Source organism: Oryctolagus cuniculus, chromosome 3, assembly GCF_964237555.1.
Source record: "Oryctolagus cuniculus chromosome 3, mOryCun1.1, whole genome shotgun sequence".
NCBI lineage: Eukaryota > Metazoa > Chordata > Mammalia > Lagomorpha > Leporidae > Oryctolagus > Oryctolagus cuniculus.
The window spans coordinates 63,578,657-63,597,510 of NC_091434.1; the positions used below are offsets into that span (position 1 = coordinate 63,578,657).

Sequence of the window (18,854 nt, forward strand, 5' to 3'; positions counted from 1 at the left end):
CTTACATTTTTAAGTGTTGAAGAGTATAAAGTTTGAAAAATGAAAATTTATTAAGTCCATCAGATACAGTACTTCCTTTATGAGTTTCATTAAAAAAATCAACTCATCAGTGCAGGACATTATGGCTTAAACATTTATAGAAGAGACAGTATCTAAGGCAAAAGCATCTCTTGCATTGCTGTAATATTTGGTCACAAAGGCAGCAGCTTCCATTCTGTGGTTGGAGGAGACTCATTTACTCCATTCATACCCTTTTGTAGAAGATACTAATAATCGCCTTTAAAAAGCAAAAATCCTATATGCTTCATGGTCACCCAACACACAGAGCCTGGTTCAGTGAAGCAGCCAGCACCAAAGGCATTGAATTGAGAATCAAGAATCAACAGCCTACAATTTTGAAAATCTGGAACTAAACCTGATAAAGAAACAAACATTAATAAAGACAAACAAGAAATGGAGGCTTTCAAAAGCAGCTTCTGGGGCTGGCGTTGTGGCACAGCGGGTTAAACCACTGCCTGTGATGCCGGCATCCCACATGGGCACAGGTTCAAGTACTGGCTGTTCCACTTCCAGTCCAGCTCCTTGCTAATGTGCCTGGGAAGACAGCAGAGGATTTCCCAAGTGCTTGGACCCCTGCCACCCACATGGTGGATCTGGATAGAGTTTGGGGCTCCTGGCTTCCACCTGGCCCAGCTTCAGCCATTGCAGCAATTTGGGGGAATAAAACAGTGGATGGAAGATCTCTCTTTCTCTCCATCTGTGTAACTTTGCTGTTCAAATGGATGAGTAAATCTTAAAAAAGAAACAAAAGAAGCCTCTGGGGAGATGCACTCAAAACGTCACGTGCGGAAAAGACCACCTTTATTAAATTCAACTTCAGCTTGGGCTGACAGTGCAATGCACACCAAAAATGCCTTTGTTAGCTGACTGGACTGGGCACGCATGGGTACTATGTTGAAGATTTATATTCAGGCCTAGATATATCCCTTTTAAAACATCAAACAGGTACACGTGGAGGATTAAAATGGAGGCCAGTGTAGAAAAGACAGGTGCAAAGGCTGACTGGAAAGAATCCAGGGGAACAGGAAACCCATCTTTAAGGGCTGCCTTAAAGCAATGGGACAATCCCTTATAAACTACGGAAGGCAGAGTTGTACTTATGAGTAGAAGACAGAAACAGACTTCAGTCTAATAAAAAAAATTTCCTAATTCCTTAAGATTTTAACATGGAAGAAGCTTCTTGCAAAGGAAGTAAATCCCATTTGGTCATAGCAAATATTCAGAGAACTGGTTCTGTGTTTGTGGCCCAGAGGATAGGGACAGTTGGGTAGCAATTATGTAAAATGTAATAGAATGAGATGATTTCTAAGGTTCATTAAATCTGAGCTTAAATAAGCTGGGCAAGAAATTGCTTTCTTTAAATAGAAAAGCTAAAATCTCAGTGTAACTAGTGATTATCGAAATGGACCATGTAAGATAGAGTTCAAAGGTCTGGTCTTCAGCCATTTCAGAGCCTAGATGGCTACCACCATGCCTCCATTGTGGAAGCCACAGGCAGGTAAGAAATCACTCTCTGTTCCATGTCCTTCACTAGTAGAGAGGCTGCTGATGAGTACAGAGTGTATCCCATTTACTCAGAGTACAGCATGACACATCAACAAAGGTTTAGGGGAATCAAGATGAAATAAACAACGATTTCTGTAACAAAGAGTGGTTTTGGTACTGTTTTATTTGTTCCCAGCACATCTTAAAAATCACACATGGGCATTTGCTTATAGACAGTACAGTCTAGAAAAGCCAGTAAAACGAGAATCTGAACATACACGGAAAGCACAGTATAGAGATTATGTGTGAGCCCTTGTGGAAAACAGTATGGCTCAGTCTGAATTGACAAAGCTATGCTGGAATCTCTCAGGAATTTTCCTTCCCACTACATATCCACTTTTAGATTATAAATGTGGAGAATTGCTTGTATGCATCAGTTACAGCAGTATAATGGCTTACACACAAGGGCTTACCCACATGTAGTTCCCAAAAGATTACTACAGTACTGGCAGGAGTAAGTACTGCCTTAGAGGAAGACTCAGGATAAGACATTATTCAAGTCAAGTTGTATCAGAGTCAAAGTATTTCACAGGCTTGGTAAAAAAGGGACAAAAATTATTATAACCTACACAAATATCTCCTAAGATTTATCATTGTCCAGGAACAGAAATAGTCATTATTCTGAAGGCACCATCACACAAAAAAGGACTGACACAATATAAGGAATAGAATCTCTGCTCCCAGACTCCACTCTGGGGAGTTGGGAGCTGACATCCAGAAGCAGGTGGAGAATGTCTCAATGGCCATCCAAATGGCTACAGCTCAGGGCCACAAGGTTAGGACAGTAAAATGAAAATGTAGGAATGGAAAGTGGGTACAAATCCCATAGATGCATATATGAGAGTACGGGTCTACCACATAAATAGTTGAATATGCTAGATGATGATCCAAACCAACTGTGGAAAGGCTTATCAGTGTTCTACAACTACTTAATTCCTGATATGTTCTTGAAGAGGCATATCCATGAACTGATAAACTGTCTTTAAAGACATCCTCTCCTACTCATTTTAAATTGCTATTTCATGGAAAAAAGAAGCTCCCAACAAGGCACTGTGAACTTTTGGGAGGGATATTGTTTGAGTAGCTCAAAAACTAACTACAGAAACCATATACCAACACAAGTATTACATCCTTTTCGGATATGTGAATATGATTCCTTCAAGAATTAAGAACATGTTTCATGGGGTGCTTGTGGTATCCATGGAAAACACTGCTAACAGTAAGATGCCTTAAAAACATGTACATATGTAGCTTAGAAATTCAAATGAAAATGAATTTTTTCTTTCTTTTTCAGATTTGGAATTCAGAGTTCCTGAAAAATGTTCTTAATGACATTTAATATATTATCTCTCTTCCTTATGAAAATATATAAAATAATCTCCCTTGGGAACTAAAAAAAGAAATCATTTCATGTTCACAGAACTAAAGTTACTGAATTCTGTGATGGTTCTTTGGCTCGAATGTTCTATATACCAGTGGTCCTTACTCTTGTTGAAGAAATTAATTGTTGTGGTTAGAAGAGCACAACAGTGCTCATTCTTGAAAGTCTTTCAAGATTGAAAAGGGGATGCTTCACATTGATAGAAGACTAACACCTCCTGGGAATATACTATTGACTTAAAAAATAATTAGAATCTAATAAAATCTAGTTAACAATATTTTCAGCAATACAGCCAAAGGGATTTGTAAGTTGTATTTGATCATGCTACATCAATAAAATTATAAAAATAATTTTTTATTTCCAAATCAGTGTAAATATGAAGATGAAAAACTAAAGTTGAAAGAAAAACCCATATGCAAAGAGAAGAATAAACCACTTCACACTCCCCTTAAAGGAAAAAGAATTCTTAGACCCAGGTCCATTTTATTAATAATATGTTTCTATATTCTCTTGACATTACAAGTACTTTGTACAGTTAAATTTCACACTGAAGACAAACACTGGCTTAGGGAACAGAAAGCTGAGTAACTTACATCCTTCATATCAGACACTATATTTCAACAGTTTAAGTAAACCTTTTACACTTTCTGGGTTTCAACATCAATGTATAAGTTGTCTCTGTTTCAGGAAACTGAAATTAGTAAGAATTAAGTGAATATATTGACATATGGCTCATTTGGGAACACGAAGCCTTGAGCAAAGCCACACTTCCATAGCTCATAAAGCCAAAGGAGAAACACTGCAGATTCTTCCATCCTCATCTGGTACTTGACATTTTCCACTTTTCTCCTACCATGAGCTAAGCCCTGATTAAAACCAAAGTTGCTAAAGATTAAGTGGTAAATCAAAATTATTAAACCTGTCCTTAACTCCTGTCTCAGTGTTTCTTAAAATACAGATATGCCTCCCACAGTATCCCATTTGACTGCCTCAAGCACCAGCACATGGAATTTGTGAATCAACCCAGAGTAAACAAATGTGTTCCAACAATTATGTAGAACAGAAGTGCAAGCAAATCCGGCCTCATCTGAAAAGCCAAAGGATCACACTTCTGGTTGGGATTACAGTTCTGCTGATCATCCATGGTTAAGCAGCTGTGAAAGAATACATTAAGAGAAAAATCTCATGGGCCAACATGCAAGAGGCATTTTCAAAACTGCAAGCTAGGATTTAGCAATTATTCATACAGTATTCTGGGGGGGGGGGGGAAGGTGTCCTTGCAACCATCTGTATCTGGTATAATACACACTGATGGAAGCTCATCCTTTACTGCACTTGTTTTTTCAAAATGTATCAACTTAGGCACACCAAAAGGCTTCCAGTTTCATAATAATTTTTAAGTAACAGTACTATAATATATAAGCACTTTTAGGAAGAAAATTCCCAATTCTTCAGAAGGGAAAAAGAATTTAATTCTCTTTCCTTGTGGTACAATCCTGGGCACAATAAACATGTGGCTTCTCACAACTCTTACTAAACTAAAAAAGCTCAAGTTACTTAGCTCAGGTTACCAAAAATTCACTGACATATTACTATAAATTGCACCAAACATTAAGGCAACATTTTCTCTAAGGGTCAATAAAGCCTGTTCATATTATCTTTAGTATTCAAAATCATCTCTCACTAGCAGCAAGTTCCCATTCCCAGGGAAACCCCAACCCAAATGTGACATCATCAAACTTAAGTAAAACATTATAAATACAACTTTAAGAAAGTGAAGTCAGTATTATGCAATACTGAAAACTAAATAGGCTACAGACTTAAAAAATTTTAAATCAACATACTCAAAATGAGATAAGAAGCCTCACATAAACACTGTTCTCCTGGCTTTAACTTTATGAAGCCATTTTCAGATACTTCAGAAGAGGCCTGGTTTAAGTGCTTCTGTGCATATTCATGAGCTCAGTCCTCCACAGACTGGAAGTCTATACTGAGGCACCTCCCAGAAGTGGGTGTGTGAAAGTGGGGGGAAGGCTTTCTGATTTGATAAATCAGAGTGAAAACAGTACAGATGAAGGTTCTTGTGTTTTAATGTGATCCCTGTAGAAATGATGTGAACTATATAATGCAGTCACCATTATAAAATCATGGCTGGGGAGTCCTGCATACATGGGAAAAAGAAATAGACCTAATGCAGTGATTTCCATAATGCTGATAAAGAATAGTGAATATAAGGATCTCAGGTGTTACACTTATAGCTTCCTAATATTAAATACGGATTGCTGAGGTTATTGAAATCCAAGCTCCCTGGGAAAGAATGTAACAATCACATGCAAAGGAGTGGATCTGTTTATGAATTTGTTTTATTAAAAAAAAAAACTATTCAGAAACATGTATACACTTCCAGTGAGATATTAGTACCTTGTTAAATTTTACATTTTGATCACCGATTAGAGAAATTACCTTCATGAATAGAAGCATTTTAGAAAGCTGAGAATTTTATAATTCTAGAGGCAATTTTCTCATCAAGTGTCACACAATTTCAAATATCAAGGGCTTTAAGCAAAGATTTGCTGGACATTTTATAATTAAAAATAAATCACAATGAAGAGAGGCAGCATCTAAAAAATAAATATTTAGTTTTTGTTGCTAAACTAATATTTAATTTTAATTTGCTTACAGATTTAAGTTTATTAGCTTGAGGCCAATTTTAATAGTTAAAAATTATAATTTTGAAGTCTTAAAAATATCATTTTGTCAATTTTAAATTTTCACTTTTCTGGTTAAGGCTACTTCAGATATAAAAGGTATCAAACGGCCCAAAAAGACTTTGGAGCTGTTGCTACATAGACAGACAGTGTGTCCTTTAAAAGGATCGTCTGCATGTTGACTTATATATGATCAAATATTAATTTTAAAAAATTATCAAAAGTTAGGTATTGCATTAAGAAAAGAATCCATCTCAAAATGTGAATCATGAACTCTGACAGTGATTCAAAGTAAGCATTTCACTTATTTTAATATCCAAGTTTGGATGTAAAAATGTTTGCTAAATGTGATTAATGATCTCATTATTTAAGAAATAGGATATTTCAAACTTTTGATTATGGTATATGCATTAATACATTACATTTTTTAAAATTTAGGTTAAACCAGTAATTCAAAAAAGGCATTAAACCATTATTAAAAACTAAATCAAAACTTTACTTTTATAATGAAAATGTATCATGTTGTTTGGGCTAATTTAAAAAAAAAAGATTTTTGTCTTTTTGTCATTGAAACTGTTAAGTCTTTCGAAATTAATAGCTGAACAATGACTGTTCTTTAGCCAAACAATTCTTTCAACTGGAGACGTTAAGTGTAAGGGATCTTCCATGTGCTCCTGTGATAGATGCTTCTGCAGTTCAGCAACAAGGAAGTAAAATCAGAAACGTGAGGACTCTAGGTTAAACGGAGGCATTCACTTCATGGTAAACCTGTTCTTCATGGACAATGATGGTAAGTTGGCTTTTCTCACAAAATATAGAATGAGTGAAGTAGGACATAATCTTGGGTTATCTCAGTGATACAAATACAACTCATCCCTCAGTAGCAACAGAAACAAGGAGAACAGAGTAACTGGTTCACTGATGATTTAAGATTTTGTAACTGTATACTAATTTCAAAGAAAACTGTAGGCCAAGCACCTTACAGCACTAACCAAGTCCTAAGTAACATGTTGCCTATGTTCTTTCATGAGCATCCTCCCTTACTGGCCTACTCACAACAGAATATGCTCTTAAAAACACACACACACACACACAAACACTCCTCAGTGGAATCCTTCCCTAGATATCTGCTTCTAGAAACATTGTTCTAAAAAGAGGCTAGATAAGCGATAGATGATACCAAATCTGTCTTTGTTCCCCAAGAGGAAGCTTCAGTACAAAACAGCCAGCAGCATCTTCCTCTGAAATAACTGGCAGCCTTGAGCTACTTAATATTTGAAATGACAACCGGTTGGCCGTAAACTGATGCCTACAGTGAGAGATTTAGGAATACCATCTGTCAATCCGCAGATGTGGAAACAAAACAAACTACAGAAGGAAAACAAACTTATTTTAAACCAACAAACAAATGTAGCCAAAATATAGTCCATGATATATTTGATTACTGGTATAACCATAGTTGAAGACTTTAAAAAACAAAAAAGTGACATTTTCCATAATGATTCTAAAGGATTTATAAAAGGTTTCTGTTTCCAAAGATGTTATTGGGGTCCACGTACTCCTTGACAGACTTCAGCATCCCAAAGCCGACGTCAGAGATACTTTCCTTTAGCCACTGCTTCCGTAACTTGCCCACTGGAAAAACAAAATCAAAAATGCTTCAATATATACTATGATGTTGGGAACCAATCAATCTTGTGACCATGAGTGAACAAACACTGTGTGATAAATGCTTTTATTCAAAAATGAGAAGTGTTTTGCTTTATTTGATTTATTGAGCCCACCAGACTATCAAGCTCATTAAGCCCAATGTATTCCCAGGGGAAGTCCATGCTCCACGGTGTCTCCTTTCTCTGTAAACTATGAAATGGAGATTGAAAGAAGCTTGGACTGAGATTACAGCCCATTTTACAAGTAACAAAATGAGAAAAGCAATCATTTCAAAAGAGCCACCCCCTTCCTAACTACCAAACATGCCAAAGTTTCAGAGAAAATGAACTTAAGAATCTTAATACCATACTGACATGAATGTGTTAGGTAAACTTAGCAAAAGAAATTACAGGATATATTTCCATTAAATACTTTAAGACACAACAAAAGCTTTAAAAAGAAGATGTGAACAATTTAGTTATAAATATTTCCATTTTTGTTTTCATAGTACTTTTAAACAAATTTGCATCTTCTCAAATACTACCTTCTCCCAATAGAGATGTTTTTGACACTAAATAAATTATATGCCTAATCCATCTTAAACTTAATAGCTTGCTTTTATATACTACATAACGTCCCCACTCTTTGTTTCTAATTCTTGCTAATTTATTCTGAGAATAATGAAGTGCATAATGGTTAGTAGTGTAAATTATATTTTAAAAGACACTCATTGAAAAACCTAAACTTTTCTAAGCACAGTTTTTCTAAGAAAGCATATGTACTTAATCTATAAAAGAATTTAACTGTCAACTTGCTTTAGCATTAAAAATCAAGACAGTATGCTGATTTATCTATGGCAAAATGGGTAAATCTTCTAATTTACAGCGAGAATTACTTGCAGTTAGTATTTCTTAAACAAATGTATTACTGTAATAATTGCATTCAAATGGTCATTTTCCACAAATGTTCATTACTGATCCAAAGTCATCAACAGTGATTTAATTGGCCAACTGAAGTGGGAAACCTTTTTTCATTAAAGTATTCGGGCTGTCACTCTAAAATGCACTCCCATTTATCAGGCTGCAGTGATATATCACATCATCTGCCTTTCAGAAACCTTAACTACCAGTTCAAGCTCAGCTCAAACCAGCTTTTGTGTCCAGTTTGCCAGGAAATCATCCAATTGTCATCAAAATAATAAATAGTGTGATATCCTCAGAAAACAGAATACTTCTGCTTGGATTTTAGAAATTAAAAAAAAAAAAACTGTTGCTGGCATTAACAGAAAGGGAAATGCAGTTCAGAAAAGGAAAAAAAATCTTAAATTTAAAACAAAAAGTTTTAAAAACCTTTAAAGCTGAAGCTCAACAATGCAAATTCTTACTCATGCAATCTCTACCATGCTCCACCAGAACCCTCTATCTCCCTAAGGGGCAACCCAAGACTACTTCTGCCTCGGTTTTCTGATGTGCAAATAGATTAGGATCTATAAAGTCTTCTGAACTCTAATATTCTATGATTTAAAATAATTTTAAAAAGTTAAAAATCAGTGTTTCCAGATTTGCTTCTCAGGATGAAAAAAAAAATCCAGCACGTACTCTGTGAGTGGCAGAGTAGCATTACTGTATCACTAAAACTCCCGATACTGAGGCAGCTCAAGAGAGGGCTGAAGAGCAGTCAATGCCAGTCTCCACTGTTATCTGTAATATAGTTTCACTGAATGCGTCCTGTGGTTATGGATGTAATTGTCCTGAAAAGACTGCAAACAACTGCTCCAACAAGATGGAGCACATTAGAACCTCAGCAGGATGCCCAACAGCTAGCTTGTCTGCCTGGTTTTACACCTCTTGTAATAATGCAATTCCACAAGGAACTGAACCATCATCTGAGAAGCCACCCAACAGCCACTGCATATTTAATGAAGTTGCTCACCAAGCGCTGGAAAACAGAAGGTGCTTGGAGTGCATCATTAGTTCTGTCAGAAGGATAATTTACACATCTATCTTGTCAAATTTTCTATGGTTTATACTTTTACAATAATCAATCTAACATACATTTGATTAGTGAACTAGAAAGTTAAAAGAAAAAAAAAGGCAGTATCGCTGACATAGTTGTGGGCCCTCATAAACATATTTGGTGAAAGAATTTAACCCGTTGGTGGCAGAAGTCTATGAGTCTTTCTGCTACTGATAACCAAATCTGAACTGGGGTCAGCAATCAGCTTATGCATTAAAGAGACCAGAAATTACTGTTTTTGCTTAACAATTTAAGTCAATTACATTGTAGGACAAGGGTACAGAGAGAAAATCGTTGAAGTAAAATCACTCATTGTGATCTAATAACAAGACAATTATTGGAAATGTCTTGAGGTTTTGGAGAACTTCTCTCGCTGCCTCAGATACAGCAATAAATTAAAACAAGAACAAAACACCATAGCTTCTAATCCTAAGAAAGAAACGCACTTCAAAGTAGAAGACTCCTATTCCAGAGCTATCAATGGCAATGATGTCCTCTGTAGAGTCCTCACTTGCACTGCTAGGCATTCAGAAATTAGTTGACTATACAGACCTGTACATGAGCAACACACTGTGTATGCAACTACATAATGGTTGCTTAAATATCTGTAGAGCTTTTTTCAAAAAAGGAAAAAAATGATAGCCTGTCCCTTATGCAGTACACCTTACTAGAGGAGGGGAAAAGGAATGAGTACCATGGAAGGGATAGTTATCCACTGAAAAGGCATTCATACCACAGGCGCTTCCTCATCTCTCTAGACTGGGATTACCCAACGTGGGGTATTCATGAACATGGACCCAAGCACATTCCTTTCACTTTTTAAAAAAAAATTTTTAATTTTAATTTTCAGTTAGTTTTTAACAGATTCAATGGGATTTGTAGATACAATTCTAAGGACATATTGATATTCCTTTGACAGAAGTATTACCCTAGCCTAAGAATAAACACTAAAGCTACAAAAAGCCACGTCTGCCATCGTTGAAAACCAGATAGGGATCCTGTAATATTTCACAATTTGCTATTATTCCACACATAGAAAACCAAAGTATATAAGCCAGGTATTTAAAGAATCACAGGTACATTTTACAAGATGCAAAAAAAAAAAAAGGTCAAATACTAAACATTAGGGGGAAAAAAAAGGATGAAATTCTTTCTGTTTAAAATAAAGAGTTCACCAATTTTACAATTTAATTTCTAGTAAAAGCATTAGAATGCACAGACCAGAGAAAACAAGTTTGAGTTCTTCCACAATATGTACACATAGTCCATTAAAAATTTTTTTAATAACAGAGAAAACAAACTTTCAAGGGTAGTCTCTTAAATCACAGGCTCTATATTCTTTCTCCTCTGGGAGCTGACAGATCTGAGGAAGAAAGCACTTTCTGGTATGATCAATGAGATAAGAAAAGGAACAGAAGTGGATGCGAGGGGCAGAGAAGGAGGTGACATTGTGTGAGGAAAATGTGGACATGTGACCAGCCTAATCCCTTAATATTATCTAGAGCTCTTCCTTGTGGTTTAAGGGACTGACTGCTGACTTAGCAGAAACGTAATTACCAAACAGTCCCATCTCAAGAGGGTTAAATCCACGATTTACTGGTTCCAAAGCTACTTAGCTAGATTATAACTTTTGAACCATGAATTTAAGATAAAAAAATTTACCACAGAATTATTAAAAAGAAATTATGCAATGGGCCATACATTTAGAAGATTACCAAAACTAAAGATTAGCCAAATTTAGCTAAAGCAAAAGGTACCTAACTCATTATTATAAAAACTGTACTTTTAAAAATGTATTTTCATTTTATTTGAAAAGCACAGAGACAGAGAAACCTCCCACTAGCTATTTCACTCCTCATAAGCCTGTCATCAGCCAATACTGGGCCAGGCCAGGTCAAAGCCAGGAACCTGGAACTCAAGCCAGGTCACAACTGAATTTTTAAAAGCTCTAGTTTGGGCATCCTGGATATTTCTTTAGCACTATCCTCTAGGTCAGAATTTAAAAAGAAAATCTAGACTTAGCTGCTTCTGTGAGTGACATGAGCATCCACTTTGTATATCAAGATTTTAATCAATCTGATCAAATTACTGGTAGATTATGTAAGGAACTAGTGCTTGAGGGACATCCAATCTCTCGCCAGATGAGGTTCTGGCAGTACAGAACTTCTTAAACACTGATGAGAATAGCTAAGAGCAATGGACACTCCATTCTTTGAGTTACAAGGTGATCTGTTGTGATGTTGTTTCTTCAGAAGGAAATTTCAACCTGAAGAGATGATTTCCTTGCCCATTTCCCTGTGTTGTAAATAAAGCACATTTCTGTTTAGTGGAGGTGTATAGTGATCTCCTGCTGAGGGATGCTAACCTCCAGCCTTAAAGGGAATATAAGATGGGACTATGACTATTCAAAACTTCAAAGAAAATAAATTTAATGCTCAGTAGGTACTAAAAGTCATTTTTTAAATTATCTTATTTATTTTCCACTTAGGAAGATTCTGATATCACGATGTCAAATTCATGGATATTATGGACTTTAATAAAGCCATCAAAATCCAATATTATTATAACATTTTTCTCTTGCTGTCAATATTTAAAATGCCAGTTTTCTTCATGCTAAGATTTCATCTATGTAGTTTATCCAATAGCTCTAAACACTTACAGACTATTGAATAGGTCTTTAGAGATAATGAAACAAAAAGTTCTAATTATTACAATGATGACAGATCACAACAGCTGGATTCAACCTGTCTTTAGAACAACAATCAAGTGCTAATTCTATTGTAGGTCCACAGAAAGTAGCTTAGCATACTTGAAATTTAAACCAAAATGCCATCAAATGCCCATACACCAAAGACTAATGAAAGCGAACAGGGAACTTAATTGGATAGGAGAAAAGGATGGAAAAAATTCTATGCTTCTTAAAGGCTTATGGCCATGCTTTATCCACCTCTGTAGTCCTGTTGCATAACAAACTACCTGTACTTGCCACACAGTTAAAATTCAATAAATGTTAGTTGAAATGAAAGGTAAGTATTGAACTACAGTTATGCATAAGCCATTTCACATATGAGATATGGATTCAAAGGTCTAAGGGGACCCATCTAAATTTCCTTTGGTTTTATCTACATTGCATCGCCCATACTCACATCATTTCTTGGATACATACAGGCTATTCTGCTATGCCTAAGACAAAAGAAGCTATGTCATGGAACTTCAAACTCTCATTACCTTCAAAATCTCTAGGACTCTTTGGAATGAATCAGTTATTCTCAACTGGAGTTATTTTGCCCCCTAGGAGACATTTAGCAATGTCTGAAGACATTTTTGGTTATTACAACTGAGACAATGTTATTGGCAGGTACTGGGTAGAACCTGAGAGTGCTGCAAAATACCCTATAATGAACAGGACCCCTTCACCCTCCCTCCCTACTCTTCTCCCAACACACAACAAAGAATATCTGGGCAAAAATGTCAACAGTGCTGAGACTGCGGAGTACTGGTGCCTATCTGCTTCTCGATGTCTCTCCTAGGAGTAAAAGGAATTTACATAAAGACAACTTACGTTCACTGCTACAACTGACCACATCAGCAATAAATGGCCTACAGTCACATGCAAGGTGAACTTTCTTTAAATTCAAAGCTATTGATCAAATTGAGAAAAAATCTTGAAAAGGTGGTAGACAGAAGTTATTGTAAGAATATCAGTAATAAATGATACAGGCTATTGTATTTTAAAAGTTAACATCAAAACATTTGAATCTAATGTCTACCAGGAAAAAAAGATTAAGTTATAATTTGGAGGGCCATTTTTCTAATCAATGGGTGAAAATATATGTGAAATAAAGTTTCAATGCACTGTTCAACAGAATGTTCTTTGGATGATGGAAATGCGATATATCTGTATTGTTTAGTAGCCACCTAGCCACTTGTGGATATAGAGCACTTGAAATGTGGCTAGGGCAACCAAAAAAGCAAATTTTAAATTTTATTTAATTTTCATTAATAAGCAGTCACATACAGCCTACTGACAGCACAGCTACAGAATAGCATGAAAAATAAATTTTACCTAAGGTCATTTTTAACAGACTTTACACTTGAAAATATCTGACAAGATTAACTGGTAACCACATGAAATGAACTATAAAACAGTAAGAATTCTGTAACAACAATGTATAGGAAAGTTCGGACTAACAAACATCCTACTTATAAGAGTCCTAGACACAGAATCAGTGGGAAGAAAAATTTCCTTCAGGAATCTTAAAAGAAGTTTTATTATCCAAGCCACCTATTCTCTCCGAGAGATACACTTGAGGTGGGAGCTACTAAAGGTATAGCACATAGGAAGACAAAGCAAACAGTGTTGTGCCTGCCCTTTTTGTCTCAGACTGGACTATCTGTAGTTCATGGGAGGGAAGAGACAGGGATCCATACACTCTTGCTACAGATTTTCTGTGGGCTTTCAAATCTGTTTAACTTATGATACAGCCATAACAACAATGTACAGCAAAACTATGGGTTGACTTTTACAGTCTTTTCTTACAATTTTACCTAATTATAACATGGTTTTAATGGGAAAATAATGTAATAAACTTAAAGACAGGACATTGACATTGATGCAGTCAAGATATAGAACAATTCCATCACCACTAAATCCCTGTGTTGCCTATTAGTAGCAATGCCTCTGCCTTATCCCCACCCCGCCCCATTCCCAACTCCTGGAAACCACTCTTCTACTTTAAAATGTTACAGAAATAAAATTATATGGTATGAAATCTTTTGGGATTATCTTTTAGAAACACATTTCTAGAGAATCAGGCATGTTGTTGCATGTATCAACAGTTTGTTCTTCTTTACTGCTGAGCAGTATTCCATAGAAAGGAGCTATTTCAGTTTGTGTAGTCATTCACCAGTTAAAAGGACATCTGGGTTGCTCCCAGTTTGGGGCTACTATGAATAAATACAGGTTTTTATGTAAACATAAATTTTCATTTCTCTGGTACAAATGCTCAATGGTATAACTGTGATTCACTTTCTCTGCAACCTTGCCAGAATCTGATACTATCACACTTTTTATTTTAGCCACTCTGATGGGTGTAGTACTATCTCTTGTGGTTTTAATTTGCATTTCCCTAACAGCTAATGATGCTGAACAATTTCCCTGGTGATTATTTGCCATCTGTATATCCTCTGCAATGAAATGTTTCTTCATGTCTTTTGCCCATTTCCCAATTTAATTGTTTGCTTTTGCTACTGAATTTTCAGAATTCTCTAAATATTACAGATTTGCCTTTTGTTGGATAAACTCTTTGCACATATTTTCTCCCACTCTGAGACCTATTTTTTTATTCTTCTCCTGGAATCCTTCACAAAGCAAAATTTTTAATTTTGATCAAATCCAGTTTATCAATTTTTCCTTTTATGCTTTTGCACTTCTGGTGTCCAATCTAAGAACTTTGTTTAATTGTAAATCCTGAAGATTTTCTCTTAAGGTACTTTGCTGAAAGTTTCAGATTTTACATTTAAGCTTATTACTCTCTTTGAATCACTTTGAATTAATTTTTGAATAGCTCTGAGGTTTAGGTTAAGATTTTTTTTTTCTTTTTTTGCCTATGCATGTCTGACTGTTGCAGTACCATATCTGTATGAATCTGTTTCTGGGCTCTCTCTTCCATTCCATTGATCTATGTGTTTCTCCTCCAATGCCAGGTACAGTCTTGGTTACTGTAGCTATTTAAGTCTTAAAAATCAGGTAGACTGATTATTCCCACTTCATGCTTCTTTCTCAAAACTTGTTTTAGCTATCAAGTTCCTTTGCCTGACCATATAAATTTTAGAACACTCCTTTTTATACCACAAAAAATCTTGTTGAAATTTTGAAAGGAAATGCATTAAACAGATCAATTTGTAGAGAACTGACATCTTTACATGTTTCATTCTCCAACAACCCACAAACACTGTATCTCGTCATTTATTTAGATCTTCTTTTATTCATTTCCTCAGTAACACAGAATTTTCAGAATATAGGTCCTGTACATATCTTGTCAGATTTATACCTAAGTATGTACTTTTTTATGTTAGATTTATGCCTACTTCATTTTCTTTTGGCTTCTATATGTTTGCTATTTATATACATAAATGCAATTGATTTTTGTAATGTGATATTATATTGTATAATCTTTCTGATTCTGTTTTTACAGATTCCTTAGGGTTTTCTACATAGACAATCATGTCATCTACAGATAGGGATAGTTTTATTTCTGTCTTTCCAATCTATATTGCTTTTATTTCATACTAGGTTTTTAATAAATGGCCCAAAAGCAGATACTTTGCTCAGTTTTTGAATAATCTCATTTTACTTTTAAAGAGACCACACAGAAAAGCTACGAGTAGCTGCCCTGTGATTATAACAAGAAATAATGTTGGTCAAATAAAGACACTAATATTTAAACTAAGACTGGTTATACTTAATCAGGTTTTTTTTTTTTTCAACTTCCTGACAAGGACTTTGATATAATTTTAGCAAATGAACAACTTAAAACTTAAGTCATAAATTGAAATTAAATACTGGCTGACATAAACTTTGTTGTTTAAACTGACCAGCTCCTCAGTTACAAAAACAAGCACTATGAAGATTAAGTTAAGCAGGCTTTATATTTCCAATAGCCTCCAGTTCCAGACTACATCTGTTTTCTTTGATACACAAAACCAGAGTTAAAATAGCTCCATTTATCACAGCATGATTGTAGGCAGACAAACCAGCCTGTCTGTTTCCAGATAGTGAAAGCAACTGTTATTAATCACAATTACAGGCCAAACCCTCTAAGAGAAATTGCATCAATATTCTTCTAACCCCAAGCCCTTCTACTGTGGAACTCAAAAACTGTACCGTGTGTGTGTCACGACACTGCCTGAAGGTCAATAAATAAAGAAGCTACTATGAGGTCAACTTGCATTTTAAATTCAGGATGCAAATCAAAGAAACTTTTTTCTATGCATAAAAACAAGTGATCTCTCAAAAGCTCTAGCATTGAATAAGATTACCAGGACAAGTGAATACACTATATAAAATTTATATTGGAAGGATTTCTGCTTTATCAAACTATTTTGAATAGCAGTGACATTTCAAATTTACAAATTAGATGATTAACTTTAGAGAAGCTATTATGAAAATATTTTTTCTACAGCAAATTTCACAGCCATTAGTGTAAATGCAATTTTTTTTTCATACAGATTGAGACCTTCCTATAGAGAGTAAGAAACACTTTTTTCAACACTATTTTGAATCATATTTTTGGATATACAGATCTTTTTTCAAATAAATTACAGCCTTTTTCTCAATGGTTAGAATAAAGGTTTAAAATACAAAACAGAGTTTCACATGACACTGTTGCTATTATTTGGAAGGAGGAGAGGAAGGAAGAGGAAGTAAGTGGAAGGAAGGAAGGGAGGGAGGGAGGAAGAGAGGGAGGGAGGGAGGGAGGGAAGAAGGAAGGAAGGGAGGAAGGAAGGAAGAGAGGGAGGGAGGGAGGAAGGAAAGGAGGGAGGGAGGGAGAAATACACTATTGTTTCCTAAGCACCTATTATGTATAAGGGATTTTCAATGTTTTACACGCATCATCACAGTTTATGATATAGGAACTAGTATTCTCATTTTGCAGGTAAGGACACTGAAGCTAAGAGAAATTATTTCTCTAAGGTCATGTCACACAGCTAGTTAAAAAATTGCTAAGCAATGAGTCCAACAGAGATTTTTCAAGGTCATTTTATTTCCTTTATCTCAGCCTTTCAAACTTATATTTGTTTTAAGATAAAATTTGAATTGAACCTTACATATACTATGTATCTGAGGAACAACAGTAAAATGGCTGGTGGTGTGGAGTTTCAGAGAAACACACATTATTTTAGTATACTTCTCTCCTCAGAATAACTGACTCTGCTAACATTTTCCCAGAAATAGGCAATAAATTGAGCCTTTCTATGAATAAGTATGCTCCTATATTCAAACAAGGTTTTGGTTATTAAATGTTTGAAATTATATTAGTAATAAGACTACTGCCTTTTTAATATGAAATTCTGAGAACTTGGGCATGCACTTAGCACTCAACATACTCTCTGAGTCTCTACTACATAGAAGATTTATTTATTTATTTGAGAGGCAGTGTTACAGACAGAGAGAGGGGTCTTCCATCTGCTGGTTCACTTCCCAAATAACCACAACAGTCAGAGCTCAGCTGATCCAAAGCCAGGAGCCAAGAGCTTTTTCCGTGTCTCCCACGTGGGCTTAGGGGACCAAGACTTGGGCCATCTTCCACATCTTTCCCAGGCCATCAGCAGGAAGCTGCATCAGAACTGGAACATCAGGGACTCAAATCGGCACCCACATGGGATGCTGGTGCCTCAGGCAGAGGCTTAACCTACCAAGCCACAGTGCTAGTCACCCCCCCCCCCCATAAATTTTTAGAATAATTATACACTTCTTTCAAAGGCTGTAAATTTCAATTGTTTAAAATTTTACCTACCTCAGATATTTCAGGCTTTTAATTAAGAGGCCAGGGACACTGAGGCAGGAAGATTTGGGTTCAAATTCTGGCACCAACAGTTATTGCCGATTTTTGGTCTAGTTCCTATGTATTCAGAGTGTAAGTATCTGCTTTTGAAGATTGGAATAATACTTATTACACATTTAAAAAATTTATTTGAGAGGCACAGAGAAAGAAAGAGAGGACAGATATTGCCAGAAAGAGAGCTCTCATCTCTAATTTACTTCCCAAATGACCACAAGCACCAAGGTTGTGACATCCTGTAACTGGCACAGAGGAACTCAATCCAGCTCTCCCATGTGGTGCCAGGAACTCAACTACTTGAACCACCACCTTCTGCTTCCCAGGGTACACATCAGCAGGAAGTTGGGAATCAGGTGGGAGTAGAACTGGGTCTCAAATCCAAGCACCCTTATGATGCAGGATGCAAGCATCTCAACTGGCTGCTTAACCCCTAGGCCAAGTGCCTGTCACTACTCTGCAGCATTCTGAGGACTGAATGAGATTAAATTATGCAGTGCAGCTAGCAAACATCTACAGCTTTATATATTAAGTCTATCTTCCTTGTCTTTACTGTTTCTGCATCTATAGCAGCTACATGTTTATTGAAGTGTCCGTTTAAGTGTTTTTCGAGGAATTAATAATTAATGATATTATGTCACCAGTTTTGATCAGTGCCTTTTGAAATCCTCTAATATTTAATTTACTAAAGGACTCCAATTCTTTGTATTGTGTAGTGGAAGAGTAATATCTCTAACATGGATAACATTAAAAAGTGAAAACATACTCTATATAAAAATATCACAAGGAGATATTTACATATTTGTGTGACATCAAGAATTGAATAATCATAATCTTACAGCTTGAGGTTTACAATTTTTATTATTAACTTTAACTTCTTTGTATTAATATAATGCACTATTTCCATAGCTTTCCCAAATAAAATTCAAGTTG

The 18,854-nt window shown here is 35.6% G+C and overlaps 1 protein-coding gene across 2 annotated transcripts in view; it reads right to left on the minus strand.

Annotated features, from left to right (window-relative positions):
* Positions 1–3,434: 3,434 nt before the first annotated feature.
* Positions 3,435–18,854, minus strand: part of AGPS (alkylglycerone phosphate synthase) — a 136,963-nt gene continuing 121,543 nt past the window's right edge. Inside the window, exons 20-21 of one of the 2 annotated variants that reach the window (XM_070070624.1) lie at positions 17,880–17,984; positions 7,115–7,329 (exon numbers count right to left, since the gene is read on the minus strand). In XM_070070624.1, the coding sequence (XP_069926725.1) occupies positions 17,902–17,984 (83 nt within the window). In that variant the 3' untranslated portion in view covers positions 7,115–7,329; positions 17,880–17,901. Of the gene's footprint in view, positions 7,330–17,879; positions 17,985–18,854 lie in introns of both variants that reach the window. The other variant, XM_002712307.5, reaches the window with a different exon arrangement.